The 27,982-nt window shown below is 49.9% G+C and overlaps 1 protein-coding gene across 3 annotated transcripts; it reads left to right on the top strand.

The window, feature by feature from the left end:
- Positions 1-803: 803 nt before the first annotated feature.
- AKAP8L (A-kinase anchoring protein 8 like) lies at positions 804-27,795 on the top strand. Of its 3 annotated transcripts, none has more exons than XR_002071761.2 (15): positions 804-936; positions 6,562-6,636; positions 11,090-11,122; positions 11,421-11,661; positions 13,509-13,962; positions 14,058-14,154; positions 14,237-14,307; positions 14,658-14,721; positions 15,648-15,756; positions 17,207-17,348; positions 17,446-17,551; positions 17,783-17,913; positions 21,951-22,003; positions 27,218-27,313; positions 27,399-27,426. XR_002071761.2 is itself a non-coding variant. In XM_019416139.2 (15 exons), the coding sequence occupies exons 1-15, from the start codon at positions 924-926 to the stop codon at positions 27,720-27,722; spliced, it is 1,854 nt and encodes a 617-aa protein (XP_019271684.2). In that variant the 5' UTR covers positions 804-923; the 3' UTR covers positions 27,723-27,795. The 3 variants fall into 3 exon arrangements, 2 of the variants coding, with proteins under 2 accessions (XP_019271684.2, XP_019271683.2); XM_019416139.2 differs by lacking the exon at positions 21,951-22,003 and having other exon boundaries at positions 11,421-11,478; positions 11,581-11,661; positions 27,399-27,795; XM_019416138.2 differs by lacking the exon at positions 21,951-22,003 and having other exon boundaries at positions 27,399-27,795.
- Positions 27,796-27,982: the final 187 nt, after the last annotated feature.

The following is a 27,982-nucleotide window of genomic DNA, read 5'->3' as shown; positions in this document are numbered from 1 at the left end:
CTCCATGCTGTCAGCACGTGGCTCCACAAGGGGCTTGAACTCCCCAACAGTGAGAGCAAAACCCGAGCCAAAACCAAGAGTCGCTTAACTGACTGAGCCACCCAGGCGCCCCTCAGTTTCAGCTTTTAAATGGGAAACTCTTTAAAAAGATCCTTGCAGGTATGAGGGAGCATTTGAGATGATAAACAACAGATATACTTATTACATATGCAACAGATATACTTATTACATATGCAATATTTATGTGCAATATAAACATGCTATATAAATGTACCTATTATCATCATGCAACAATTAGTAACAAAACATTTCTGCACCCTGGACTGATTTCTTTACATATATTATCTCAAATGTTTGACTGAACGTATGCCCAGTATCTTGTTTGGCGCTTAATTGTAATTTTCATTCTGGCATGGCTTTACTGTGCTCGTTTTGGAGCTGAAGACCAGAGAAATTAAACAGCCTAGATTTACACAGCACCTCAGTAGCAGGGCCGAGATTGGAGCAGTGGGCTGCGCGGAGGTTCCGGCTCCCTCTGGCGGCCCTCCAGGGCACAGGCGCTCCTTCCGCCAGCCACGCTTGGGCCTCAAGTCTTCCCGTAGTACACGGCTCCGCCCCTTCGATTTCTACAAGATTCGGTCTCTTGGCCTGCCTCTCTCAGCCAATCATCGCGGGCTTAGAATAACAGAAGGCGGGGATTTCGCCAGATCGGCAGCATCATCAGCCTCTGGCATGAGGATGGGCTGGGATAGACGGCGCTGACATCCAATAGGAATAAAGCGGCGATCCGACGCGAGCCAATGGGGTTGGGAGGCGGGTTCGGTTGTGTTAGAAGGGGCCCCGGGGATTGTCGCCGCCGCTATCCCGGCGTCGGACGTGTGGGGCAGCTGCCCGAGTCCTTGGTTGAGGTGTTAGCTGCTGCCATGAGCTATACAGGTGGGCCCGGCAGGGTGGGGGTCGGGCGTCGGGTGGGGAGGGACAGGGACGTGCCAGAGCCGCACCGGGCTCTCCCACACCTCCCCCGGGGCCTGGACGCTGCCCTCTCTGCGGTCACAAAATGGCGCCGCGGGCCCATCGCCTCAGGTTCGCCCCCCTCGCGCCTTGGCGTCTCAGTTCTTTGTGCTTGCGGCTTAGCGTCCTGGCTCTTGGCAGCCCGAGGTCTTGGCCTCTGTCACCGGTGTCCGAGGGCCCTGGCCTGGGCGCCTGCGTTCTCTGAGCCCATCACCTCTGCCCTTGGCCCGGTCTCCTCAGACCCAGATTCAGGCCACCCTTTTTCGGGTCCTTAGCCCTTGAGATCGGTCGGCGGGCCTGGCTGCCGTCGCCATTGCCGCACCCTGCCCCCCGCGCAGTTTCCCTGCAAAACGCCGCAGCCACCCACCCCTCCCAGCCCCTGTGCGTGCTCCGGGCTAGGAAAGGCTCCTGGCCCCAGGCGATCAGTACATTTTTGCAGGGTTCGGGCCGAGCGGGGAGCCTCGGGGCCAAAGGGCTGAGCCTGAGCCTTGCGAGGAGTGACCGGCTTCTGTGTCAATTCATTCACCATCTGTCAGATTCATCGTGTCAGGTGCTGAACAGGCGCTGGAATATTGGCAGGAAATCCTCGAGCAGCTAACGGGCAGATCTTAGCAGGAAAACAAACGAATATAGGATGTATTCCCCGGCGGTCAGTACTCCGCGGGGGCTGCTCTGTTGCGGGGGGTCAGGGGGAGGGGGTTGGGCTCGCTGTGAAGAGGCGACATTTGGGCAGAGACCTGAATGGAGTGAGGGGGAGTTCAGGGTGTCTGGTCAGGGGTGCCGTTGGCATAAAGGCCCAGGAGCAGAAACGGCCTGGCTTGTTAGATGAGCAGCTAGGGAGGCCGGTGGGATTTGAGCAGAGGGGAGGGTGGCTGATGAGATCGAGAGAGAGGGGGCCCTGGGAGATGCTTGGGCGATTGTAAATTATCCCTGGAGGACTTTGAAAGGCCGCCTGGGTTTGCCTTTGGCAGTAACAGATGAGGCCTCTCAGCTCGGAGCCATAGACGAGGCCCCCCCGTTTTAATGGGGGTACCCGCTGGTGAAAGTGTGGTTGCCAGGTAACCTACATTCTGCTTAGAATGTTCGGGGGCTGACGATGGAACCGGAGCCTCTGGGGCTGCTCTGTAGGCTGTTTTATGTTGGTTTCCGCAGGGAAGTGGTGCCAGGCCTCCCTCTTCCGGCCCCCAGGCCAGGAGCTTGGTGAGAACCCTAGCTTTTCGAGTAACCATCCCTTTGCCCGGTGGTGGTTCTCAACCAGGGGCGATTCTGCCTTCCCACCCCGCCCCCGGTCCGTTTGGCGGTGTTTGGAGGTGTTCTGGGTTGTCACATCCGGGGGTGGGGTTGCTTCCCTCATCTGGGGGGTAGAGGCCAGGAATGCTGCTGACCATCCTGTGCCGTGCCAGATGGACCCCGCCACGGTGGATTATCAGTAGTGCCGAGGTTGGACAGCCCTGCCCTAGCCTTTCCGTAGCTTTCCTGGTTCAGGAGGAAAGTCAGTCGGGTCGCGGCTGACAACTCCGGAATTGAGACGCAATCGTTTTCTCCAAGTCTTACCAGGAGGTGGAAGACAGGTCTTTGGTTTTTAGGGGCGAGACTGCTGAGGAAACCAGAAGATGGATGGTCGGGTGCTGTGGAGTAGCTTAATGAGGGAGCATTTTACGTTTATAGACAAGGAGACCGAGTTAGGCCGCTAATGGCCAGGTCTCAAGTTCAACTCCAGATCTGGTAGGCTTTAATTCCTGGCTCACTGAGGGAGTCAGGCTAATGGGGCGATGATTACTTTTTCCTTGGTCTTGATCAACTGAAAACCACAGCAGCTTGATAATGTGAGCCTTTCCCTTTAAAGAAGTAGACCACTAAAGTCAAAAGCTTTTTAAGTCACATTTCAGACAACTCTTTGCCTTTAAGGAGGAATTCTGGAGGACTTGACGCAAATGTTACCATGATTATTACGCATAGAAAATGATTACAGTAGCTTTTTTTTTTTTTTGATGATCTGTCCAGCTTTTTAGTCTCTTTTTTTTTTTTTTAACTTTTTTATGTTTGTTTTTATTTTTGAGAGACCGCGCGCAAGCGGGGGAGGGGCAATGAGAGAGGGAGACACCGAGTCTATAGCAGGTTCCAGGCTCTGTAATGTCAGCACAGAGCCCGTCGTGGGGCTTGAACTCACTAGCCGTGAGATCATGACTTGAGCTGAAATCGGACGCTTAACGGACTGAGCCACCCAGGCGCCACTGAATTCAGTCTCTTTGTGTGTACTTGGGAAAGGAGGCCCTGTCTGTGGCACTGAGGGGAAGGATGAGAGCAGTGGAAAAACAGGAGAGAAAAATGCAGAATCAGGCCTTCAGAGGAAGGTCTGAAACACTACTACCAGTCCTTTTATAAGAACATTCGTCTCACACAGTGTTTGGTGGTGTTAGGAATGCACAAGTGGTTCAGCTCAATGGTTCTGGCTTGGGATCTCTCATGAGGTTACGTTTTAGATGTCGTTGGGACTGTACTCATCTGAAAGCTTGCCCGGGGCCAAAGGATCCTCCTCTGAGGTGACTCAGACTCGCACAGCTGGCAGGTTGATGCTAGCTGTTGGTTCCCCACCGAGTGGGCCTGTCCACAAGCCTGCCTGCGTCTCCTCACAACGTGCTGGGCTGTTGTTCCCAGAGTCAGTGATCTAAGAGAGCAAGGCAGAGCCTGGGAAGTCATACTCCGAGGTTTCTGCGGCCTTACTGGTTACGCGGGCTACCTCTATTAGTTTGGGAAGGGACAGCGGAATGTCAGGAGGCAAGAATCCGAAGAGGCCATCTTGGAGGCTGGTTACCATCAGGCTGGAGGCAAGCTAACTTCATTCCAGTTGTCTTCTAGTTCTTAGAATTTTTTAAATGTTTGTTTATTTTGAGAGGGGGAGAGAGAGAGCGCGCCAGAGTGGGCGCGCATGAGCAGGGGAGTGGCAGAGAAAGAGAGGCGAGAGAGAATCCTAGGCAGGCTCCGCACTGTCAGCACAGGGCCTGGCGCGGGGCTCAAACTCACTCACCAACCAGGAGATCATGACCTGAGCAGAAATCAAGAGTCTGACACTTAACCCAGGGAGCCACCTAGGTGCCCTGACCTCTAGTGTTTATCACTTTTTGTCATGTGTTCAGAGAATCTCCTTCCAAAAAAAGAATAAAACTTGGGGAATAAAAAAAGAAGCTTGGGGAGCCTGGGTGACTCAGCGCAGAGCCTGCGTGGGATTCTCTCTCCCTCTCTCTCTGCCCTTCCCCCGCTTACATTCTCTCTCCCCCTCTCAAAATAAATATAAACTTAAAAACAAACAAACAAAAAAAACCCCTGAGAAGCTTTGTGTATTTTTGAGTAAAAAAGATGTCAGTCTGACCAAGAAGGAGGGGTTATGATACATAATTATAAATCCATGCCTGAGCCTTAGGTTTGTAGGGTCAAACCCTTATTTTATTTTCTCCTCTAGAGCTGATCAGGCTGGTAAACCGAGCCAAGGAGAGAAGGTTGGAACCGGACAAAAATTTATTCATACTTGGAGCTTAATTTGCTCTAGAGACAGTATCGTGGAACAAAACGTTAACATGGGGAGGACCAAACTAGAGCAGAGGCTGCCATTGACCTCTGAAGGTTTGGTGGATTGTCTTTCCTTTTTCCCAGGGAAGAACTAGGGCGCCTCTCCTTTGAATAGACATAGATCTTTTGCTCTGCAGCTTTCGTACTGCGTTCCAGTTAGTAATCCTGTCAGGGTGTGGTAGGTTCCAGCTGCGGCTGCACTGTGTACAAACCACAGTAGCTGAAGTCTGGAGCCATTTTGCGGGGGGCCATATTGCTGAACAAACAGGTTTCAGAAAGCTAGTTGAGCAAACAACGGAGAAGGTAAACGCAGGCTGCTTATGTGTACACTGTGGGGCTTCCCCACGGGTGAACCGTACAGAGCACGCTTCCAGTGTTTCTTGTGGACAGTGCTTATGTCGTAGGCATGTTGGGATGGCCCCTGGAGGGAATCCATTCTAATGTCCCCTCTTTCATTAGGAAAGGCAAAGAGGTTTGGGTGGATACTTGGGACTCTCTCCTTCACCACTGCCCAGTCTCAATTCCCTCCTCTGGGAAGTAAGGCTAAAGTGTGGGTCCACCAATCTTTATTTGAAACCCTTGGAGCTGGGTATATTTTGGAGTTCTAGCTTGAGAGAAGGACATTCCACAGCACTTGAGGTCTGGGGTAGCACCCTGTAACTAAATGCATTATTTCTGTACCAAATTGGGTAAAGAAAAATCGTAATTATCCTCACAGGTCAGTTTTGCCCCACAATGAGTGTTGGCACCACATTTGAGGAGAACACTTGGTTTTCAGACCTTTTTGGACTTGGAATTGCAGGGTAAGGGATGTTGGCCCTGTCCCCTTTGTTGGCTGTGGTGAGGATGAAATAAAATAAAAAGGCTCTTAGCGCCCTGCGGGGGAGACACTTGTTCAGTGTTGGCTGATGTTGGCGGCCATCTTTGTTGCTTTGGTCTTAAAAGATGAGCTAGAGAGACTGTCAACATGTGAATGCCCACCCCGAGGGGAGGCACTTGGTGTATGCTTTTGCTGTAAAAAAGCTGTCAAAGTCATTGGCTTTAATTTGTCAGGAGTTGGCTCTGCTGAGAAAAAGCAAATATTGCCTCTTATGGTATCCTTCATAGTTTCAGTGCTAAGGGTAAATTACTTAAAAATAATATTTTATTATCATTTTTTAAATGTTTGTTTATTTTGAGGCAGAGAGAGAAGAGAGAGAATCCCAAGCAGGCTCTGCACTGATAGTGCAGAGCCTGATGAGGGGCTTAAAACTCACAAACCCTGAGATCATGACCTGAGCCAAAACCCAAGAGTTGACGCTTAACCAACTGACCCACTAGGCGCCCCTAAAAATAATATTTTTAAATGTAATTTTAACAATACTATCAGGGTTCATCATTTAAGAGTAGTTTCTGGTAGAGGTTTAAGTTTTCTTTAGTTGGTACTAATTCATTTTAAGCTAAGAAATCGTTTGAGAGTTGAGAAAACAGGAATACACATGCCATGTATAATATTTACCCAATATAAACGTGCTCACCCCAAGTAATTGCATTGAGGAGGTAATGTACACGTTTTTTTAATGAGAAAAAATACAAAGCAGTTTTGGTGTCAGATTTGGGGGAAGGGGAGGGGTGTTATTTGCCTTAGTATTGTTCAGAACCAAGTCCCATCCTTGTTTGATTGGCTCATGTTTCAGTCATTTGATGTAAGTATTTTTCTCATTTAACTGAATGGTTTGGGTACTGATTTATCAAAACGAAGTTTTGGTTTACAGTGTTTAAACTTTTGTTTGTCCAGTTCTTCTGGTGTAGCAAGTTAAATATAGCCCATCTTTTCATTGGCTAATATGTTCTGGAGGTATAATTAAAGTGTTCAGAAGCTAGGATTTTTGGAGGCTTTCCATTGAGGAGAGGGCCTGCCAGCCAGTCTACACCAAAGGGTAATCTTAGGTCATCTCCACATGGCTGGTTTGGGGAAATTAACCACACTGTGCATATATTTAGGCTTTGTCCAAGGATCTGAAACCACTTTGCAGTCGACATACTCAGACACGAGCGCTCAGCCTACCTGTGACTATGGTAAGTGTGGGCCCCTGGGAACCAGAGGGTGCGTGCTCTGGTGTCTTCTCAGTTGCCTTTGACTTTGCCCTGCCTTGCTTTTCCAAATGCAAACTTGTATAAAATGGTGTGGTGGGCTGTTAGAATAGCCGGTGCTTCCCTTGGAGACAATTATGGGAAAGATGGCTGCTGACTGAGCAGGCTAGAGTTCTTGGAGCTGTAAGTGATTGGTTCCTTTGACCCCGTAACATTTTCTTAGAAGCACATACGGTCTGTGACAAAAGTCTGGCTTCAGAAAATTCCCTTGAGGGTCTGGGAAGGAGAGTGGCCAAAGTCCAAAGGATGGTCTGAGCTAGAAACCAAACCATCAGTTTAGCTTCAATGTAGTGTGTGGGACCTCTGTACGAGAGAAGCTGCCTGTCTGAATCTAGCAGGGTTTTTAGAGACAGTCAGACCGTCCCAAGCCAGCGGGTTCCTCACATAGGGTTGAGGGACAATGTCCGATTGATTTCTCAGTTGTGATCAGACACGCTAATTCTCTAATTCAGAAATAGCCACTCAACAGAATCCACAGATGTTCTCTGGGTATGCTCTGGCAACCCTGACTGCCAATAAAACCAGTCTTTCTGTGGTCTGTGACTGTTGGTGTCTGTGAGAAGGAGCCCTCTTTGGAATTAATAAGGATAATGCCTTGATTGCTGAGATGGGTAATTTGTTTTACTACTAAGGTCTGGGGAAAGACCAAGCCTACACCCTGACATTACCTCAAGAGTCACTGAATCAGTGGACATAAGTAAGCTCCCTGAAGTATTAGCATCTGGTCCCGGGGGAGAGGGAGACTTAGAGAATGTTTTGAAATTGAGTATGGAGGTATCTGGTATTTCATAAATGAGAAGCGACTTGGTTTGTATGGCTTCCCTATCCTGCCTTGTCTGCCTCACCCCTTTTAATCAAACAACAGTCCAGATTGCACATCTTTTTTGAATTATTTTCCTTCTGGTTTATAAATTCTGGGCACAAGCATTTTAACAGATGTGCCATTTGCAAATCTTTTCTCCCAGCCTGAGGATCATCTCTACTCTTGTCAAGTGAATTTCGAAGAACAAAAGTTCTTCATTTTGATGAAGTCCAATTTATCACGCCTGTGTGTTTTCTCTCTCTCTCTCTCTCTCTCTCTTTCTCTAAATAAGTAAACTTAAAAAAATAAAAATAAAAAAGATGGGCATCTGGGTGGCTCAGTCATTTGAGCGTCTGACTCTTGGTTTCCACTCAGGTCATGATCTCCTAGTTCGTGGGTTTGAGCCCCGTGTCAGGCTCTGCGCTGACAGTGTGGAGCCTGCTTGGGACTGTCTCCCTCTCTCTCTGCCCCTCCCCTACTCTCTCTCTCTCAAAAATAAACAAACATTAAACAAAATAAATTTTAAAAAGATTTTGTTTTTTAAGTGATCTCTACACCCAGCGTGGGACTTGAGCTCACAACCCAGGAATCAAGAGTTGCATGCTCTACAGACTGAGCCAGCCTGATTTCTTTCATTAGAGTTTTGTAGTTCTCAAAACACAGATCCTGCACGTAGTTTGTTATATCTACACCCAAATATTTCCTACTGTCAGTGCCAAGGTAAATGGTACGTTTTAAAGCTTCAGTTTTCAATCAGTCATTGATAATTTGAAGAAATTGGGTTGATTTTTATTTATTGACCTTGTAATAAACCTTGCTAAGCTCACTTATTCTTATAATCTGTATGGATTTTTTTTGAGGTTTATGTAGGCAGTCGTGTGAAAGAATAAAGGCCATTTTATATTTCCTTCTGGCTTAAATTCCAAGAGCAATAGAGCAACTTTAAATAACATTTTGAAAAACAGTCACTCGAGACCCCACCATTTTATTTTATTCTATTATTTTTATCATTTATTTATTTATTTTTGAGAAAGAGAGAGAGGGTTGAGGAGGGGCAGAGAGAGGAGACAGAATCAATCCCAAACAGGCTTTGCATAGTCAGCACAGAGCTTGATGCGGAGCTCGAACTCCCCACCGTGAACTCATGACCTCAGCTGAAACCAAGAGTCAGTTACTCAACTGACAGAGCCACCCAGGTGCCCCACCATTTTAATACTTTTGTCAGCATTCCTAATTTAGGTAGTTGAATAATTTATGGGTGGATAGAATTGTCTGTCTTCCTTTATTTGCTTACTGTTAGAAGCATTTCCTCGTACTATGTAAGGCTTAACAGATTCTTTTTTTTTTAATGTTTATTCATTTTTGAGAGAGAGAGAGACGGGGGGGGGGGGGGGGGGGCGGCGGGGGGGAGGGGCAGAGAGAGAGGGAGACACAGAATCCGAAACTGGCTCCAGGCTCTGAGCTGTCAGCACCGAGCCTGATGCGGGGCTCGAACCCACGAGTGGTGAGATCATGACCTGAGCCGAAGTTGGATGCTTAACCGACTGAGCCACCCAGGCACCCCAGTGGATTCTTTTTTGATGCCTATGTGAGCTTTGTCACCGAGAAGGTAGGCTGTAATCTGGATAACTATTTCCTTGAAGTTGAACATTTCCATTGTTTTATGTTTTTGTTCTATAAGTTTTGCTTATGGTGACCATCTGCTTTTATTTTTCTCTTATTAAAAAAATTACGTCCCTAAAATTCCCTATGTCAGCACTGGTCTCATCCCCTCTGGGGGTGGAAGTGAGCTGTGATGTTCTTTTGGAAGGGACAGGTCTTGGGGACTCCCCAGGCCTCATAGTGTAGACAATGGTTTCCCTTTGAAGGCACCTTGTGGGGAAGCCCTTCAGGGAGTCTGAGTTGCCCTGGACATAGCAAGTAGTACCTGGAGAGTGCTTGCTGAGGCCTGTCATTGGGCCATCACCTACTTGTCCACCCACCTGTCCTTGTGTTTACAGAGTTAGTGCCCATTCCTGCTTCCTTTCCTTGTGCTTCCCTGCTCTGTGCTGGCAGATTTTCGGTGGCTAAAGCTCTGGGGGACCATATACAGGCCTCACAAGCAGAGCCCCAGTGGGTCTGCCTGTGCTTCCCAGTCCTTTCTCCTTTTGAATAGCTGGTGTCCACTGTTCCTGGTGCAAACATCCACACGACTGGGCTCTGTTAGCTGCTTCAGCGAAGTGTGTATTATTCCTTGTGTGCTTCTGCCAGCCTCTTTTCTTGCCTGTCAGAACTCTCCGTTGCCACTCCACTCGTCTCTCGCCTGATTTCCTGCTCTGGGCTGTCCCTTTGCTGCTTTCTAGTTAGAAGTGGCTCCTTTAGTGAGCAGTGCTCTCGGCCTGAGCCGTGCCCAGCACTGCCAGCCTGTGCTTTTGCGTTCTCCGATTGATAGTTGAAAAACTGAATGAAGGAGAAGCCTCTGCTTTGGTTTTCCCAACTGAAAGGATTTTTGCTTTGTGAGCTCTGGCACTCGAGGTGCATTAGATTTAATGGTCACCTAGGGTTCTTTGCTGGTTTCTGACACCTACCCATTTTGTTTATGTGCTGGATTGAGGAGGAACCTGAGTGTAGGACCTCGGGTCTACGCCTGGCCTGCGCTTTTCCATCTTTTCAAGTTAATACACTCTTGCTCTCTTGTGGCTGGACTCTTGCCATCCATCATGCTGCCATCTCACTGAGCTTTGGTCCCTGCCTTGGGATGAACATGTCTTGTCTATCTGCAGGGTAGAGACAATAGGGAGTAGGAGGCAAGTCTGGAGTCTCCCCAGAGACATGGGGAAAGTGGTCACCTGTTCTGGTAGACTCCTCTGGGGAGAGGAACCGTGTTTGCTTGACTTGGAATTCCCACTTGGCTTTGCACTTTGTCAGTTCTCACTGGCTTTATGTTCCTGAAGGAATTGATTTTTCTCATGTGCTGTGATAAAATCCAGAGCATATTTGGTTTATAATCCAGATCGTCCTCTCAATAGCTTTTGAAAGGTAGGAGTTGTGCCTTGTCCTTACCTCTGCTAACGTGTTTTAGCATTGCACACACATTCAATTCAAGGATATGGTGGCCCTCCTTGTTAAGGCATATGCTTGGAAGAGTAGGATGGTCAGTTTCTCTGTTCCAGATGGCTTTTTTGGGTGATTTGAGTGATGTGATTTTCAGAGTGGATGTGGGCTCTGTGCCGAACTTCTTGTACAGCACTGTCGGTGAGGCACCGGCATCCAGTCTCCTCTTCTGATTGGTGCTTAGCAGGAAGTTGGGGTAATCTAATTCTGGCTCCTCGGGGAGGAGTGTAAAGAGCCAATTCCTTAGCTGACAGTGTTGGCAAGGAGGGGGCCCTTAAGAGCTGGTCAGAGCCACAGAAGTTTGGGCACCAGGGTTAGGGAGTGACCTGGGTCGTTTATGTAGTGCTCTGAAGCTCAGGGCTTCCCGGGGGAGATTCAGTCTTCTGTAATCAGTCAGATACTGGGAATCATCATCTTTGTGTCTGAAGTAAGCTCTTGTATTGTCATCAATTGTAGATGTAATTACGCTTTTACTGTTTGTAGGATATGGAACTTGGAACTCTGGGACAAACAGAGGCAAGTATTCCCATGATGGCTCTCCTGTCCCTTGGGATTAAACTGGTTGTGTTTCTACCACTGCCCAGCTTGCCCAAAGTGTATCGGGAGGTACCTTCGGGGGGCCCGGGGACTCTGGGGCCAGCTGCTCTTTCACAGGAGGTCCTGTAGTTAGGGCCCACCCAGCCTGAGGTGGCTAGGGTCCCCATTTTGTCTCTGTGACAGATGTCCTTGTCTCTGTGTTTGTCTTGCCGTGTCTGTGTGCGTCTCCTCTCCCTATCCCTGCCATCTCTGTCTGTCTCTGTCTTCCTCATTGCAGGCTACGAGAACTATGGCTATGGCTATGGCTATGGCCAGGATAACACCACCAACTATGGGTATGGTATGGCCACTTCAAACTCTTGGGAAATGCCTAGCTCTGACACAAATACAAACCCTAGTGCTGCGGGTAGCGCCAGTGCCGATTCCGTTTTGTCCAGAATTAACCAGCGCTTAGATATGGTGCCACACTTGGAGACAGACATGATACAAGGAGGCATGTACGGCTCAGGTGGAGAAAGGTGAGTGGGTGTCTGCCCAGGGGTGAGACTCTGCAGGGGCGCCTGCTGCCTACTGGCGTCTCCCTCTTTGAACCGCCTCCTGTGTCTGCTTCCTTTCTTCTTGCTTTGCAGCTGGGGCTCCCAGAGACTGCTTGGGGTCCAGTGCACTTCCCTTCTCTGGCCTGAGCCCCCTCCCTGCCCCTTGCAATTGCCTGGTGGCCAGCCTCTCCCCCAGCTTGTAGGGTGAGGAACAAGCCCTAACAGGGCTGGTTTCGCTATCCTCCAAATGGCTCTTCTCAGGACCAGAGTGTTAAGTGACCCCTCCTTCTGGAGACGGCCATTTGGAGGAGTTCTCCTGAGGCTTTGTATCCTCAGATAGGGCTGGTGGGGGGGATGAGTCCTTGGGGCGGACCACAGCGAGCTGGGCCATCCCCACCTAAGAGACAGAGCAGATGTGGACACTTCCTGTCTGCTCTTCTGAGCCTGACCCACGTGTGCCTCTTGGGCCTCAAAAGCACCTTTGTGAGGCACTGTTGTTGTCCTCATGCTCAAAGCACAAGAGGTCACATCCCTTGCCCAAAGGGACCTAGGAGCAGGTGGTAGAGCTGGGCCTGCCACCTAGACCTGCCTGATTCCACAGCATCAGGTGGTGGGCGTCTGTTACTGTCTAAACTGGTGCCGGCGTAGAAGTCCTTGTGCCCTAGTGAGAGGCTTCAGTGAGGAGGGCATGTGATGGTGTGGGGCAGCCTCGTGGCTCCAGCTGACAGATGGGAGGAGAACAGAGAGTAAGGAGGGGTCCAGCTGGGCACTGGTGGGTTCAGGTGAGGCCCCGGGGCCACTGGGGAGCAGAGGCTGCCAGAGGGACTTTCATGCTCTGGCTCTGTCGCAAGCAAAAAGGGTGGGGGGAGCCCCAGACATGCCCCCTGTCCTCCTGCTTGGCAGCCGCTGTGCTTGCAGCTGAGGGGCTTGGCTGTTTGCTCAGTGGCCAGGTGGACCCCTTCTCTGCAGGTGCCGGCTACTTGTGCCCCTTCTTTCTGCAGTCTGGGGCTGGGGGGCAGGACAGGGGAGGGAGTGACCAGGTGGTGCCGGCTGCTTCTCCCGCAGCTGCTGCTGCTGCTGCTTGGCTGCCCAGCTTTGCATGGAGGGGCCCCCAGGCCTGCTTGACGTGTGGGGCCAGGGCTGGGGGTATGTGGGCTGTTCCCACTGTTAGAATAGCTTTGTGTGGCGCTCTCTTTCTCCCAGGAGGGAGGTTTGGCCTGCCTTCCCAGTTGCTATGGAGGGTTCCATCCCACAAGGTTGATGCGATAGGGCTCTTTTTCTAGGCCCTGGGCAAACTCACAGCATCTTTCCTGGGAAACCCTCTCCACTTTGTCTCCCTTGTCCTTCTGGGTGGTGAGGACCTTTGGAGTGCTGGAAGTTCCCTCAGCCAAGGGAGATGAGACCGGCACAGGGTTTCTCATGGACGTTATCAGCCCTTTTGGACAAGCATTCGTGTGCTGGACTGCCCACATACCACAGGGTGCTGGGCTGCCTGGCTCTGTACCCTGAGGTACAGCCTTGGGCATTGTGGTTACCACATACATACGTACATGCTTCGTAAGGGCTGTGGGGTATCTCTGCCCCTATTTGAGATCCTCTCCACCCTATTGTCCGTTTTTCTTAGGGTCCCCAGGCTGGTGCACGGGCTCCCAAGAAACCTTTTTATTGGCATTTTTAAACACTGTGCCTCTCTGACAGGGTGGGGTGGGTTAGAGTGGGATTTCCCATCTCCAGGACAGGGAGCTACTGGGAAAGGCAGGAACAGTAGGCTACACCCAAGGGAAATGAGACCTGAGGGCCTCCCTGATGCTTTCCACCTGCTTCTGCAGATACGATTCCTATGAGGCCTGTGACTCGAGGGCCATTCTGAGTGAGCGCGACCTATACCGGTCAGGCTACGACTATGGCGAACTTGACCCCGAGATGGAAATGGCCTACGAGGGCCAGTACGATGCCTACCGTGACCAGTTCCGCATGCGTGGCGGCGACACCTTTGGCCCACGGGCTCAGGGCTGGGCCCGGGACTCCAGGAGTGGCCGGCCGATGGCCTCGGGCTATGGGCGCATGTGGGAAGACCCTATGGGGGCCCGGGGCCAGTGCATGCCTGGTGCCTCCCGGCTGCCCTCCCTCTTCTCCCAGAACATCATCCCCGAGTACAGCATGTTCCAGGGCATGCGTGGCGGGGGCACCTTCCCAGGTGGCTCCCGCTTTGGCTTCGGGTTTGGCAATGGCATGAAGCAGATGAGGCGGACCTGGAAGACTTGGACCACAGCCGACTTCCGGGTGAGTGGAGGAGGCCGTCCCTCTGGGCCCCTGACTGGGTGGAGCGAGGGTCCTAGAGCCACCCGCCCTGACGCAGCTCCCTCTCTCTGATCCAGACCAAGAAGAAGAAGAGAAAGCAGTGCGGCAGTCCTGATGAGCCAGACAGCAAAGCCACCCGGACGGACTGCTCGGATAATAGTGATTCAGATAATGGTGAGCTAGGGCACTGGGCTGCTGCCCCTGTCCCCTGCCCCATGGAGCTCCTGGACTGAACTCGTGTTGTTTTGCCTTTCAGATGAGGGCACTGAGGGGGAGGCCGCAGAGGGCACTGAAGGCGCTGAGGCTGTGGAGAAGGGCTCCAGAGCAGTAAGTGGCTGGGCCCTGTGTGCTGTCAGCAGGTGGGGCCTGTGAAGAGCGGGCTGGCTGAGCCCCTGTGCTGCAGAGCAGGGCCTTCCACGGAGGCCACGGGCCATCCTGGTCATGCACGTGTGACCAACACGAGAGAGGTGGAGATCTGATAGAGCATGGGCTGCGAGCAGGCCACACAGCCAGAGCCCAGGTTTCTTTATCAGGAGACGGTGGAATGAGCCCCCTGCGCAAGGGCTGCTGGGAGGATGTGAGGCTCCGTGCTTGGTACATAGCAGGGCCTTGTCATTTAGAGCCTTTGTAAATGACTGTACAAGCTTTAATGTGGGGCGTTTGAAATGGTGTTCTAGGAAGGAGAAGATGAAGAGGGAAAAGAAGAAGGTAAAGAAGAAAGCAAAGAGGATGCAGAAAAGGGTGAGTCTTCTGAGCGGCCTGGGTGCTGGGGCGGCGCTTCCAGGCATTCACAGTTGGAGGGATCCAGCTGAGGGCAGGGCTGTGACAGATGTGCGGCCAGCTGGGGCCCTCCCTCGTGGGGCTGGCATGCGCTGGCGGGGGGCTCCTCTTCCTCTGTTCCTTCTCACTCTGCCCCACCCCCCCCATTCTTCCCAGACAGAGGCTGTGGGTGGCAGTGGTCCCTGTCTGCCTAGCGCATTGGCTTTACCTTTCGGTGGGGGCAGCAAGCAAGAGAGTTGGGGGGAACCCCAGGCATACGCCCTACCCTCCAGTAGTGCACAGCTCCGAGTCCTCAGTGGCTGGTGTCTGAGCTGGGACCCTCGGTGGAGTTTTTACGGCTCTGGTTTGCGTGTCCTCTCCCTTAGCGCCTCTCCAGCCCCTGTTGGGAGTCCGTGTCCCCCTACCTGAGTGATGAGCGCCAGCAGGTACCTAACAGTAAATCCAGCCTCAGCCCAGTGTTGCCGCGGTGCACCGTGGGGGGTGGGCCGAGCCCTGTGAGCTTTGGGGTCTTTACCTCTGGGGGCTGCACTTAGGCCTCAGCCATGGCCTCCCTGCATCCCGCCACCTGGCCCCTCTGAACTTGTGCCAGCGTCCCCACCGAGATGGCTTCTGTTTGCCTTCCAGCCTCCCTGGGGCCCACTCTGGAATGTGGGTGTTCTGGAGAGCGGTGGGGTCAGCCTGTGTCCTCCCCTCTTCAGGACCTAGGCCAGAATGGTTCCCTGCCCAGCCCAGGGTACCCAGCCCTGCTCGTGGCCGGAGTCCTTGTTCGGACAGCTGCTTTCAGGATGGACTATCTGGAGTAGAAGGCGGGTGATCCAGCCAGAGGCCCCAGGGCCTGCCCTGACCTGGTGGAGCCAGGCTAGTGACTGTGCCCTCTGTTTCCACAGGGGCCCTCAGCACCCAGGACGATAGTGGCCAGATCAAGCGCAAGTTGCAGGCAGGCAAGAAGAGCCAGGATAAGCAGAAAAAGCGGCAGCGAGACCGCATGGTGGAAAGGTAACCAGCTGCCCTCCATTCCTTTGCCTCTGCCTCGCTCGGGGGCTGCCGCCTGAAGAGCAGGGCCGTAGCTCTGCCGCCTCGCCGCCCTCTGGCCTCCCTTGGGAGCTGCCACCTGCTCGGCCGTGCATGGACCCTGCTTCCCGCCAGGCCCAGCTCCCAAGGCCTGACTCCATCCCTGCCCCACTGCGGCCGCCTGGCGACCGCTAGCGTCTTTGACCTGAGACCCGACACTGCTCGGCACCGTTGCCCAGAAGCTCCAGCGCTAGGTCACTCGGCGCACGAGCCCCGAGGTGCACTGGGGGCCCGCTGCCCCTGCGGGAGGGGGCCAGCTCATCAGAGACTCAAGGTCCAAGGCGCCTGTGCCACCCCAGCTAGCTGCCAAGAGGCCGTCGCCGCGCCCAGGAGAGATGGCAGCACCTGTGGGCTGTGGCAGCCTTGGGCCTGCCCTCTGCCCTGCCCGCCGGCCCTGTCAGGCCGGGCCTGTCTGCGGCTGAGCCCTTCACGCCCCTTGGTCGGGTCTGTCTGCCCTCAGGGCTCCCGCACTGGCGCTTGCCTCCTCCTCCTCCGCCTCAGACTCTTGCTCTTGCTGGACCTTCCTCAGCCTCGCCGGCGCCCGGCCCCTGGGCTCTCCAGACAAAGCTGACCCCGTGGCCCAGATAAGGACGTCCGGCAGAGGTAGGGACCCGCCCCGAGGCCTCGGTGGCGGCTGGCCTCCTCCGCCCCTTGCCACGGCGGCCTGCTCCAGCTCAGGCCCCAGACCCCGGGCTTCTGCTGTGGACACCAGGCCCAGACAGAGCACCTCGCTCAGGTGACTCCAGGCTGCCCTCTGGCAGGCCAGGCGGGCGCCCTCCTTCCAGCTCAGACTGGTCTCTTCTTGGAAGAGGAAGATGAGGCAGCAGGAGCCCAGGCCTGCTTGCCTCCCATCCCTCCCGACACCACCCCCAAGCATTCTGAGCAGAGGATGGGCTGGGCCTTTCAGTCCCCCAGACCCAGAAGGAAGATGCAGCACCTTTTCGGGCCCTGCCTCGGGACTGCGTACTCCACTCTGCACCTCAGGGCCACCTGGCTCACGCCAGGGCATCCTTCCTTCCGGTCCCCAGCTGGGCCAAGTGCACAAGCTCCTGCCCAGCCTTGGTAGAGAGGCCCACCGGCAGCCTTCCAGCGACTCCTTGCCTGTTGCAGCAGCTGCTGCCTCAGGGTTCAGCCTCCTGTCTGGGAAGGAAGAGCTCCTCCCCTGTCCCCCACGTTGCAGTAACTGCAGCCTGCAGACTTTCTGTCCCTTTCTACTCCCAACCCCACTGGTCCCAGCCTGTCCCCCTGCTGGGACCGAACGACAGAGGCCCATGAGCAAGGCCTGTTTCAGGGCTCGCAACTGGGTTGGGTGAGGCAGCAGCGCTGTACCGTGGGACCCTCGAGGCCTCAGCCCTTCGTTTCTTTCCTGTGGCAGGATCCAATTTGTGTGTTCTCTCTGCAAATACCGGACCTTCTACGAGGAGGAGATGGCCAGCCATCTCGATAGCAAGTTCCACAAGGAGCACTTTAAATACGTAGGCACCAAGCTCCCCAAGCAGACAGCCGATTTCCTGCAGGTGAGCCTTGGAGCGGCACAGCTGCTCTTAGCTTCTCGGACTCCTTGGAACATAGAGCAGCCACACAATCCTTGGATCTCCTCTGTGTCTTTGGCAGGAATACGTCGCCAACAAGACCAAGAAGACAGAGGAACTCCGGAAAACCGTGGAGGATCTTGATGGTCTGATTCAGCAGATCTACAGAGACCAAGATCTTACCCAAGGTAAGGAGGTTCCATCTCACTCCAACTAGGCAGGGATTCAGCCTGCCCTCCTCTGGTTCTGAGTGGGGTCACGACACCCCTCTGTTCCCCCAGGGAGGGTCAGCGAGGACAGCCTCAGGCCCACGTGGAAATGCAGGGTGAGGTGAGGAGCTGGTCTGGTGTTTTTCCCAAACTGCTGGGTCTGTCTTAGGCACCTGGAACCAGTGGTGACTCTCCTTCTCCGCCCTACAGAAATTGCCATGGAGCATTTTGTGAAGAAGGTAGAGGCAGCTCACTGTGCAGCCTGTGACCTCTTCATCCCCATGCAGTTTGGGATCATCCAGAAGCACCTCAAGACCATGGATCACAACCGGAACCGCAGGGTGAGTGGCCACGGGTGCTCTCCTGCCATCCTGTGGGTTGACTTGGTGAGGCGTCTGGGAAGGTCCTGGGGTTATAACCTCTGCCTGCCCACGAGGAACTGTAGGAAGTGTGGCAGGGCAGGCAGATAGAGACATTTCTGGCCCAGTGCAGTCAGTACAGCTACAGGGAGAGGCGAGGGAAATGGGGAGAAGGTGTGGGAGAAGGTGTCATCAGAGCTGGACTGTAACACTATGGGATATGGGGGCCTCTGTGTGCATAGGGGCCACCAGCCAGAATAGGTTCAGAAACCAAACAAAAAGCGTGCAGTGCAAGTGCTGCTGGAGGAGGGGTCGGGGCTTCAGAGGTTCACGAGGGTTGGGATGACGGTCTGGGCTCACTCCTGTAGGCAGCAGAGTTTTTAGGTCAGGCGCTGTGACGGGGTTAGAGTTGGTGTTGCACCTGGTGTGGAGGGAGACGGTGCGGAGCGGGGAGTGGAGGAACTGCCGTAGTACCGAGACAGAGGGGGGCCTCCGCTTTTCGAGTGAGGAGAAAGGAAATGACCGGGAGTCTGGGATGTCTCAGGTTTCTGGCTTGTGTAACTGGGTGGCCAGAGCTGCTGCTAAGGTGGGGGGGTAGGTATATGGTACAGGGAAAGGAGCGAGTCCGGCAAGAAGGTGAACAAATTCAGTCTCGTTTTCCGGTGTGTCCCCAGTGCCTAGCATAGAAGTCAGGGTGGGTGTTTTGTGATTGAGGTGGTGGTGGCTGTTAGAGATCCGGTCTGGATGGAGGGGCCGTGCAGTAGGGAGAGAGCTGAGAAGTCTAGGACCGGGTCTGGGCCAGAGTGAGGCTTGACTGCCATCACCTGGAGGAAGGCGAAGGGGATTTATGGGCAGATGATGACAACCAGGGGAAGTGTAGGAAGTAGCATTTCTCAACTTTTTTCCACGGCCATCAGATTCATCTCTGGTCTTTCTTGGTGCACTAATTCTCAACAGTGGGATGCGGTTAGGTGGTTGAGGAGATCTTGTAGGGGTCTTGCCATGACTGGGTTTTGAACTGGGAGCTGATAAGGGGTAGGCAGAGAGCAGATGACAGAGGATGGATCGTGCATAATATTAAAATGTGGAAAATCTAGGTGATATGAGGATAGCTAGTAAAACATAAACTCCAAATTGATCCTAAAAGAAGTTTACAGAACAGAAGAGGGGCACCTGGGTGGCTCAGCTGATCAGGCATTCTACTCTGGATTTCGACTCAGGTTGTGATCTTGTGGTTCGTGAGATTGAACCCCATGTCGGGCTCTGCACTGACAGCTTGGAGCCTACCTGGGATTCTCTCTCTCTCTCTCTCTCTCTCTCTCTCTCTCTCTCTCTCTCTCTTTTCTTCCCTGCTCTCTCCCTCTCTTTCTCAAGTAAATATACTTAAAAAAAGAAAAAACCATAACTACTAATGGAGGGATTTGGAAAGGTGAGGAAAGACAGAGATACTTAGAAAGCACCAGAAATCATTGATATGTGAAGATTTGAGTATAATTTCAATGTCGTATTTTTAGAGATTCCAACTATGGAAATGAATGGAAACCTTATAATTATTATTTTTGGTAACAGCTTTATTGAGATATAAATTGTATATCATACAATTTACCCATAAAAGCTGTACGATGCAGTAGTTTTTAATATATTACAGTTGTGTAGCCATCACCATAATCAATTATAGAACACTTTCATCACCTCAGAAAGAAACCCTTTAGCTGTCATTCCTCTCCCCCCACTCCCCACCCCTCCTGTCCCATGCTTCATGCTTCCTTAGTCTTAGGCAACCACTAATATACTCTTTGTCTCTGTATACTGTCTCTGGGTATTTCATGTAAATGGGATCACAAAATACATGGTCTTCGGTGATCAGCTTCTTCCACTTAGCATAACGTTTTCAGGGTTCATCCAGGTAGCATGTGTCAGATTTTCATTCCTTTGTATGGCCTAATAATACTCTCTTGCATGCATAGACCACATTTTGGTCTACCCATTCATTAATTTGGGCATTTGGATTGTTTTCACTTTTTGGCTGTTATAAATTATGCTGTTACAAATATTTGAGCATTTGTGTGCAAGCTTTTGTGTGGGTATATGTTTTTATTTCTCTTGTGTATGTGTCTAGGAGTGGAATGTCTGGGTCAGAAGTAACTGTTTAACTTCTTGAGGAATAGCCAGATGTTTTCCAGAGTGGCTGCACCATTTCTATTCCCTATCAGCAACTGTGTGAGAGTTCCAATTTTTTCATACTCTCCAGCACTGGTTATTCTCTTTCTGATTCTAGCCATCCTAGTGGGTTTGAAATGGTATCCACGGTTTATTTTTCATTTGGATTTCTCTAATGACGATGATGTTGAGCATCTTTTTTTTTTCCCTTAAGTTTATTTATTTATTTTGGAAGAGAGCGCGCATGCACGCGTGTGCAGGAAGAGGGAGCAAGAGAATCCCAAGCAGGCTCCGCGCTGTCAGCGCAGAGCCTGATGTGGGGTTTGATCTCACAAATCTCGCGATTATGCAAAATCCAGAGTTGGATGCTTAACCAACTGAGCCACCCAGGAACCCTCCCCTCCGGTTTGATGATCTTTTGAATGGTTCGTTTAATCCATTCACATTTAATATTATTGTTGAGATTATTAGATTTGCATTTCTTGTTCTGTTCCCCCTGTATTGCTTTTTTGTTGTTTGTTTTGGTTTGGTTTTGGTTTTAATTAATTTTTAATTTCCTTAATGATATTTTTTGTGCTACATTTTTAGGCATTATTTTTTGAGTAGTTTCTCTAGGTCTTATCTTACACATATTAACTTCTCAAAATCTGTCAGGTACAATAACCTAATTTCAGTGGGATTAAGTTACTCACATATAGCTCTCTCTACATGGGAGATTTTTGTGTTATTACCATTATACATAGTATTTTATTTAAATGTGTTGTAGTTCCAATAACATAAAGCCAATGATAAAATAACAGTGTAATTACTGCTTTACATAATATTATGTCTTTTAAAAAGGAAGCTGACAGGGGCGCCTGGGTGGTGCAGTCGGTTAAGCGTCCGACTTCGGCCAGGTCACGATCTCGCGGTCCGTGAGTTCGAGCCCCGCGTCAGGCTCTGGGCTGACGGCTCGGAGCCTGGAGCCTGTTTCTGATTCTGTGTCTCCCTCTCTCTCTGCCCCTCCCCCGTTCATGCTCTGTCTCTCTCTGTCCCGAAAATAAATAAAAAAACGTTGGAAAAAAAAAAAAAAAAAAAAAGGAAGCTGACAGGAAGAGAGGCATCTGGGTGGCTCAGTTGGGTAAGCATCCAGTTCTTGATCTCAGCTCATCAGGGCTTGATCTCAAGGTCGTGAGTTTGAAGCCCCACATTGGGCTCCATGCTGGGCATGAAGCTGAGTATTTTATTTTATTTTATTTTATTTTATTATTTTTTTATCTAAAATGTTTACTTATTTTTGAGGGAGAAAGAGTGCACGCATGAGTGGAGGAGGAGCACAGAAGATCCCAAGCGGGCTCTGTGCTGACAGCAGAGAGCCCGATACACAGCTCGAACTCACGAACCTTGAGATCATAACCTGAGCTTAATTCGACACTCAACTGACTGAGCCACCCAGACACCCCAAGCCTACTTAAAAATAAATAAGTAAATAAAATAAGGAAGCTGACAGGACAGCAATTATATATTTGTAGCTTTTGTTATATTAGCCTTCTTATTTTTTATTTTTGGTTCTCTTCATTTGTGTTCTTCCTGTGGATTCAAGTTCCCACTTCCTTGTTAGTTCAGTACAACTTTAATCCCCCCACCTTCTTTGTGCTGTTATTGGCAAACATATTTCTCTATGTTACAGGCCAAACAGTACTGTGTGTGTGTGTGTGTGTGTGTGTGTGTGTGTGTGTGTGTGTGTGTGTTTTATACAACTTCTTTTCAGTCAGTTGAGAAGACAGGCAAAGAATTATACGTTCATAGTTAGTGTCTTTTATAATTACCTTTATTATTTTTTCACATGGATCTGAATAACTGGGGCCGCTTGCTTTCAGCCTGAAGAGCTTTGGTGCTTCTTACAAGGTCTGCTGGCAGCGGACTCTCTCAGGTACTCGTTTTGGGGAATGTCTCTATTTCACCTTAACCTCTGAAAGGTAGCTCTGTTGGGTGCTGGAATCTTGGTTGACACTTTTTATCTTTGAGCATTTTCAGTGTCATTTCACTGCCCCCTGGCCTCGTTTCTCGTGACAAACCAACTTTTAACCTATTGAGGTTCCCTTTTAAGTGATGATTCATTTTTCTTTTTCTGCTTCAAGCATTTTCCCTTGTCTTTGACTCAGCATTTTTATTACGAGGAGTCTTTTATGGATCTCTTTGTATTTATCCTACTTGGAGTTTGTCGGATCTCTACATTCAAATCTTTCATCAGATTTGGCAAGTTTGCCTACATTTTTCTTCATGTATTTTTTTCTGCCTCTTTCTCCTCTTCTTTTGGTGTTTCCATTATGCATATGTTGGGTCACCTAATGGTGTTCCAAGGTTGTCTGAGACTGTTTTTCTTCATTCTTCTCTGTTTTTCAGATCATATCTACCAATCTATAGATTCTCTAAGTCTTCTGCTAGTTCAGATCTACTGTTGAGCCCATCTAGTGAATTTTTCATTTCAGTTATTACGCTTTCCAGCTCCCAAGATTTTAGTTTTGCTTTTTTTATAATTTGTCTCTTTACTGATATTCTCTATTTGATGAGACCGTGTGATTATGCTTTTCTCTTCTTCCCACCCCCACCACAGTCTTGCTACTATATTTGCTTATCTGTTTGTTTAGTCAAATTATTTTTTAAGTCTCTGCCAGAGTGAAACCTTTGCTAGGGTGCCTTGAATGAGGAAGCTGTGAGCAAGGGCCTAGCCACCCTGGGATAACAATGGTTTTGACAGGGTTTTTTTTTTTCTTGCCTAGACTACCCTTAGCTGTTACAAACTATACAAATTATTGACTGATGGCTGTGTTGTTTTCAGCAATGCCTTGAGGCATTAAATTGCTCCTCAATCTGATCCAATTAAATAAATCCACACTCTTCTATAGGAATCATCTTTGAGGTCATGGTTTGAGAGTTCTGAGCCCTGTAGGCTCTTCTTAACTGTCCTACTGGTTCTGGTAACCAGGGAAGCTGATGGTTTAGTTTATATTGTTATCACATCTACTAGTGTCCCTGTTTTTCTGCATACCCTCCTGTCTTGAACTTCTTCACAGTCTTGTGAATAAAGTAAGTTCCTTTGGGAAGAGATTTGGGAGCTCATTGTTTTAAGGCCTACCCCTGGGTAAAACCTGCACCTAGACTCTGGAGCTGGGTGGGGGGATTATGCAGTGTTGCTTTCTCAGTGCCTGCTGTTTTAAGAGAGACTGGGGAGAGAAGGTGACAGCTGTAGCCTCTGGTCTTGGTTTGGTTTGCCTCTCCAAGGCACAGGACCTCTGCTTTATAAACAAGCCAGAGCTAGGGCAGCGTGAAACCTATTCTCAGCATACTGTGCCCTAGGTCAAGCCTCCATTCCATGAATGGGGGGCTGGAGAGAAGAAGGGCACCACCATCTCTCAGATGAACTTGTCTAGAACTTAGCTTCCACAGCAGGTAGCTCAGAATGAGAATTGATGACTTTCCGTGCCTCCTGAGAAGATGCGGCCTTCCAACTGTGATGAGCTGGGTCGAGTCCAAGGCCTGTGTTCTTGGGCTGCAGCATCTGGAGTGGGTTTTCCCATCACTCTGAACTGGGAAAGGCAAGAAAGCAACAGGTCATGTTTAAACCACCACAACTCACAATCTTTACTGAGTTTTAGTAGCTTTTCCTTAGTGTTTCTTCATTCACTGTATGTCCTTAGGACCATTTCCCTTGACTTGAAAGGATTGTGGTGTTTTATCGTCTTCATCAGTTTCACCAGGGAGCAGGTCCACATAGCTTGTCAGGTTTCCATGCTGAAAGTCCATCCCCCATTGCATTTTTAGGAAGACTTTTTAAACTTAATTCCAAAACTCTGATAAGGATAATGCCAAAATGAAACTGTAGATCAGTTTAGTGTTAAAGAATGAAAGTGCTAATAAGTAGGGGTACCTGGCTGGCTTGGTCAAATAGAGTATGCGACTCTTGATCTTGGGGTTGTGAGTTCAAGCCCCACGTTGGGTGCAGAGAGTACTTAAAGATAAATAGTAAAAATAAATAAAAAAGAATAAAAGTGCTAAGTAGAAATTACTAATTACCAATCCAGTGTATTCAATTCAATTCAAGCATGTAATACACTATATAAGTATAATTCGTTTCTGGAATATAAGGATGGCTTGATAAGAAATTAGCAACTATCAAGGGTGCCTGGGTGGCTCAGTTGGTTAGGTGTCCGACTTCAGCTCAGGTCATGATCTCGCACTCCGTGAGTTCAAGCCCCACGTCGTGCTCTGTGCTGACAGCTCAGAGCCTGGAGCCTGTTTGAATTCTGTGTCCCCCCTCTCTCTCTGCCCCTTCGCTCTGTCTTACTCTGTCTCTCAAAAATAAATGTTAAAAAAAACCACACACATAAAAAGAAATGAGCAACTGTCAGTGAGTGTGAAATACTGGAAATGAAAACTTTATATGCAAATAATCTGACTATATTCTTAGCAAGGCTGAATGATTACAGCAAAATGGCCTTAGAATTAATAGAATTTCACAAAGAAGGGGAATTTAAGATAACATACAGAAAGTAATAGCTTTTCTCCATTGTAGTAATACCCAGTTAGAAATGTAAATGGGGAAAAAACTACTCATAGCAATGACAAAATCCACAAAATAACTAGGAATATAGATTTAAGAAGAAAGGTATGGGATCTTAAACTCGATATGAAATAAGACTTCAGTGAATAGAGAAATATACAGTGTTCTTCTTCGGAGATTTAATAGCAGAACAAAACAAAACTACATCTCCCCACATATTAATGTGGACAGTTAATGGGATTCCATTCATACTCTGGGGAGGGAGATGGAATGAAATTGTTTGAAAGTTTTATGTTGTAGAATTAAGTCTAACAGTCAAGAAAATTATACAAAGGGCAGTAGTTGAGTTCAGGGACTTGGTTTTCAAGGTAATAACCTTTTACAAAGCCACTGCAATTAAAAACAAGTGATATTGGCATAGTAATAAAATGGTGGAACCAGATTAGAGAGTCTAATGAAAGATCCCAGTATGTTTTGGAACTTAGTAACTGTTAAAGTCAGTACAGGTTCCTTATCTGAAATCCTGGGGCCAGATGTTTTCAAATCAGGTGTTTTTTTTTTGGTTTCAGAACGTCTACACGGTAATGATCGCTAACATCCCTAGCAGGATCTGGGAAAGTGACTTGTAGTTGAACCATAAGTAATTCTTCAAGTGACTTACAGAAGTGGGATAAATAAAGACGGTATAAAAATATAATGGAGTTTTAGGGGAAAACTTTTCCTTCTGGGTTTCAGATTTGTGGAGAAGGGATTATAGACCTATATGTCCATTCAACGGAGAGACAATGGTTTATCTCATAAATTGCTGGAGAAGAAAATTGGACCCCTAACCTCATACCATATATTCAATTCCAGAAATAATACACGTGAAAAATAAAAGAGCAAAATTTAGAAGATCGTTTGTTTACCTTGAGGTTACAGAAAGCCTTCCTGAGAGCAAGCCAGGAAACCCAGAGGTTGTGGAGAAGATGACCTCATAGAAACGCTGGGCAGGTGGCCCAGCATGCGTATCAGATCACTCAGATTTTGCTGTTGGGCAGGGCAATGCCCTGAGAGGCAGCACACATTCTTTTCTCTTTCATTGGACCACAAAAGTATCCAACAGTGATAACATCTGATGCTGCTGAGGAGGCCAAAGGATAAGTACATTGTTTTAATACAGGTGGAGGAAGCTCCACCTACTACAACTTGCAACTTACAACTTTTTTTGCAGAGTACTGGGGCACCCGTCACTTTGGGGAACCTGTTTGGTAAAATTAAAAGCACCAACATGGAAGTATTTAAGGTTATTTTGGTGGTGTTTGGTTATTGTAGCAAAAATCTGGAAACAATGTAAATGGGCTTCAGCTGGGAATTGTGTGTACCTGTCTGGTGCCTCCAGGGAGGAGGATAATGTGTTGGCAAGTGAGGAATTGGGGAGGAAGTGGGCTGACCTAGTATCCTAATTGTGCATCTTTAATTTGTTTCATTTTGAGCAACAGACCTTGAAGTCTGTCGGTATTTTCCCCAAGCAGTAGAGAAAATGAGTAAAGAAGTGAAGGTTGGGAAAGGGAGTAGAAACAGCAAGGGAGATGATGACGTATAGAGTTGGCTGGGGTGCCACAGTAGGGTTTTTGGAGGTGGGCCCCTCCTTCCCATGCCAACAAAAATAGCTTTTATCCTTGTCTTTCGGCTTACAGCTTTCTGCATAATCTTTGTAATGATGAAAGTGAGAGTTGCCTGTACTCCGACCATTGAGGGAACCGCTTACCATTTCAGACAGAAAGGCTCTGGCATGCTGTGTGCACACTGGCCCATCACACACCTTTCTTATCACACAGGGGGAGAGATGAGCCCTATTTATGGACTGCACGGTCATCTTTTTGAATGTATGATTTATTTAACAGAAGAACATTTAGGTGCTTTCCAGTTTTTCAGTACTGCAGCCACGTGCATGAATGTTTCCAAGTCCTAGTATAGATTCCTGTAAAGAATTACTGAGACATTTTAATTTTTAATACATTTTATTTAAACTGCTTTCCAGAAAGGAAGTAAACAGTTGGCCCTCTCACCATCAGGGGTAGAACTGTCTCTCTTCACTGAACCTTGACATTTGGGGTATAATTCTTCATCTTGGGGATTCTGTGGGTTAAAAGGAGGTATATCCCTTAAATGTGCTGTTTGACATTTGTGTTCCTACTTTTATATTCTCCCTGTTGATCCTAACGAGTCCCTTGCATATGGGCGGTTGGCTTCTTGTTGGGGGTTGCACCTTCAGCATTTAGTAGGTTTTTTAATTTGTTCACTGTCTGTAGTTTTTATGTAAGCACATTAGATTTCTGCTGTACAGCTGTAAAGACTTGTTTTTAACCAATACAGTAAGTATGGTGTAGAAGAATGGAGCATCTGAACAAAGATTAGGTCTGGGCTCCGTGCTTGTACCCAAGGTACACTCGTCCACCTATACCACGTGGTTAGAATCCTCAGCTGTGCTAAGCTAAGGGTAGAGGGGTTTGGGAGGGCTCCGCAGATCTGGAGAGGTGGGGGAGGGGGGCTCTCCGGCGCCAAGAGCAGCCTCTCCAGCCCTGCCTGCCTTGCTTGCAGCTCATGATGGAGCAGTCCAAGAAGTCCTCGCTCATGGTGGCCCGCAGCATCCTCAACAACAAAATCATCAGCAAGAAGCTGGAGCGCTACCTGAAGGTGAGGCGCGCCACCCCGGGGTCCCCCCCCCCCTCCCCCGGACCCCGCGGGTCCTCCCTTCAGTATCTGTGTCCCTTCCCCACAGGGTGAGAACCCGTTCACGGATAGCCCCGAAGAAGAGAAGGAACAGGAGGAGGCCGAGGGCGGTGCCCTGGACGAGGGGACGCTAGTAGAAGCGGCAGGGGGCGCGGAGGGTGCCGAGGGCGCGCCGGCGCAACCCCCAGTGCCCCCGGAGCCCGCCCCTGGGGCCACGTCCCCACCACCGCCGCCGCCCCCAGAGGAGGAGGAGGAGGAGGAGGAGGAGGCCTTGCCCCTACTGGGCGGCGCGCTTCAGCGCCAGATCCGCGGTATCCCGGGCCTCGACGTGGAGGCCGACGACGACGAGGAGGGTGGTGGGGGCGCACCGTGACCTGGGCCCGCGGCGGGCGGGACCCGCGTGGCCAAGGCTGGAAGCCGAGCCCAATAAAGTTCTTTCTACCCCACTTTTCTTGTTCGTTTGTTGGTGTGCGGCACGGTCGGCGTAGTGGGAAGCGGGCTGCGCCTGCGCGCGGGACCCGGGAAAGGGTGGGGGTGCGACTGCGCACTGGCGGCGGGGAGCTAGAGGGAAGCGCCTGCGCAGAGTAAGACTCCGTGTCCGGACCAAAACTCCCAAGATGCCGTGAAAGCCGA

This window comes from Panthera pardus, unplaced genomic scaffold, assembly GCF_024362965.1.
Source record: "Panthera pardus isolate Hobbes unplaced genomic scaffold, ASM2436296v1 HiC_scaffold_8, whole genome shotgun sequence".
Classification (NCBI taxonomy): Eukaryota; Metazoa; Chordata; class Mammalia; order Carnivora; family Felidae; genus Panthera; species Panthera pardus.
Note: the sequence above shows the minus strand (reverse complement) of the source record. Positions and strands in the feature narration are given on the sequence as shown.

What these genes read in the sequence shown, in the direction of transcription:
- AKAP8L (XM_019416138.2), top strand. An exon ending in GAACTCTGGGACAAACAGAG is followed by an intron (nt 11,123 to 11,420) that starts GCAAGTATTCCC and finishes TCCTCATTGCAG; the next exon opens with GCTACGAGAACTATGGCTAT. An exon ending in CAAAGAGGATGCAGAAAAGG is followed by an intron (nt 14,722 to 15,647) that starts GTGAGTCTTCTG and finishes CTGTTTCCACAG; the next exon opens with GGGCCCTCAGCACCCAGGAC.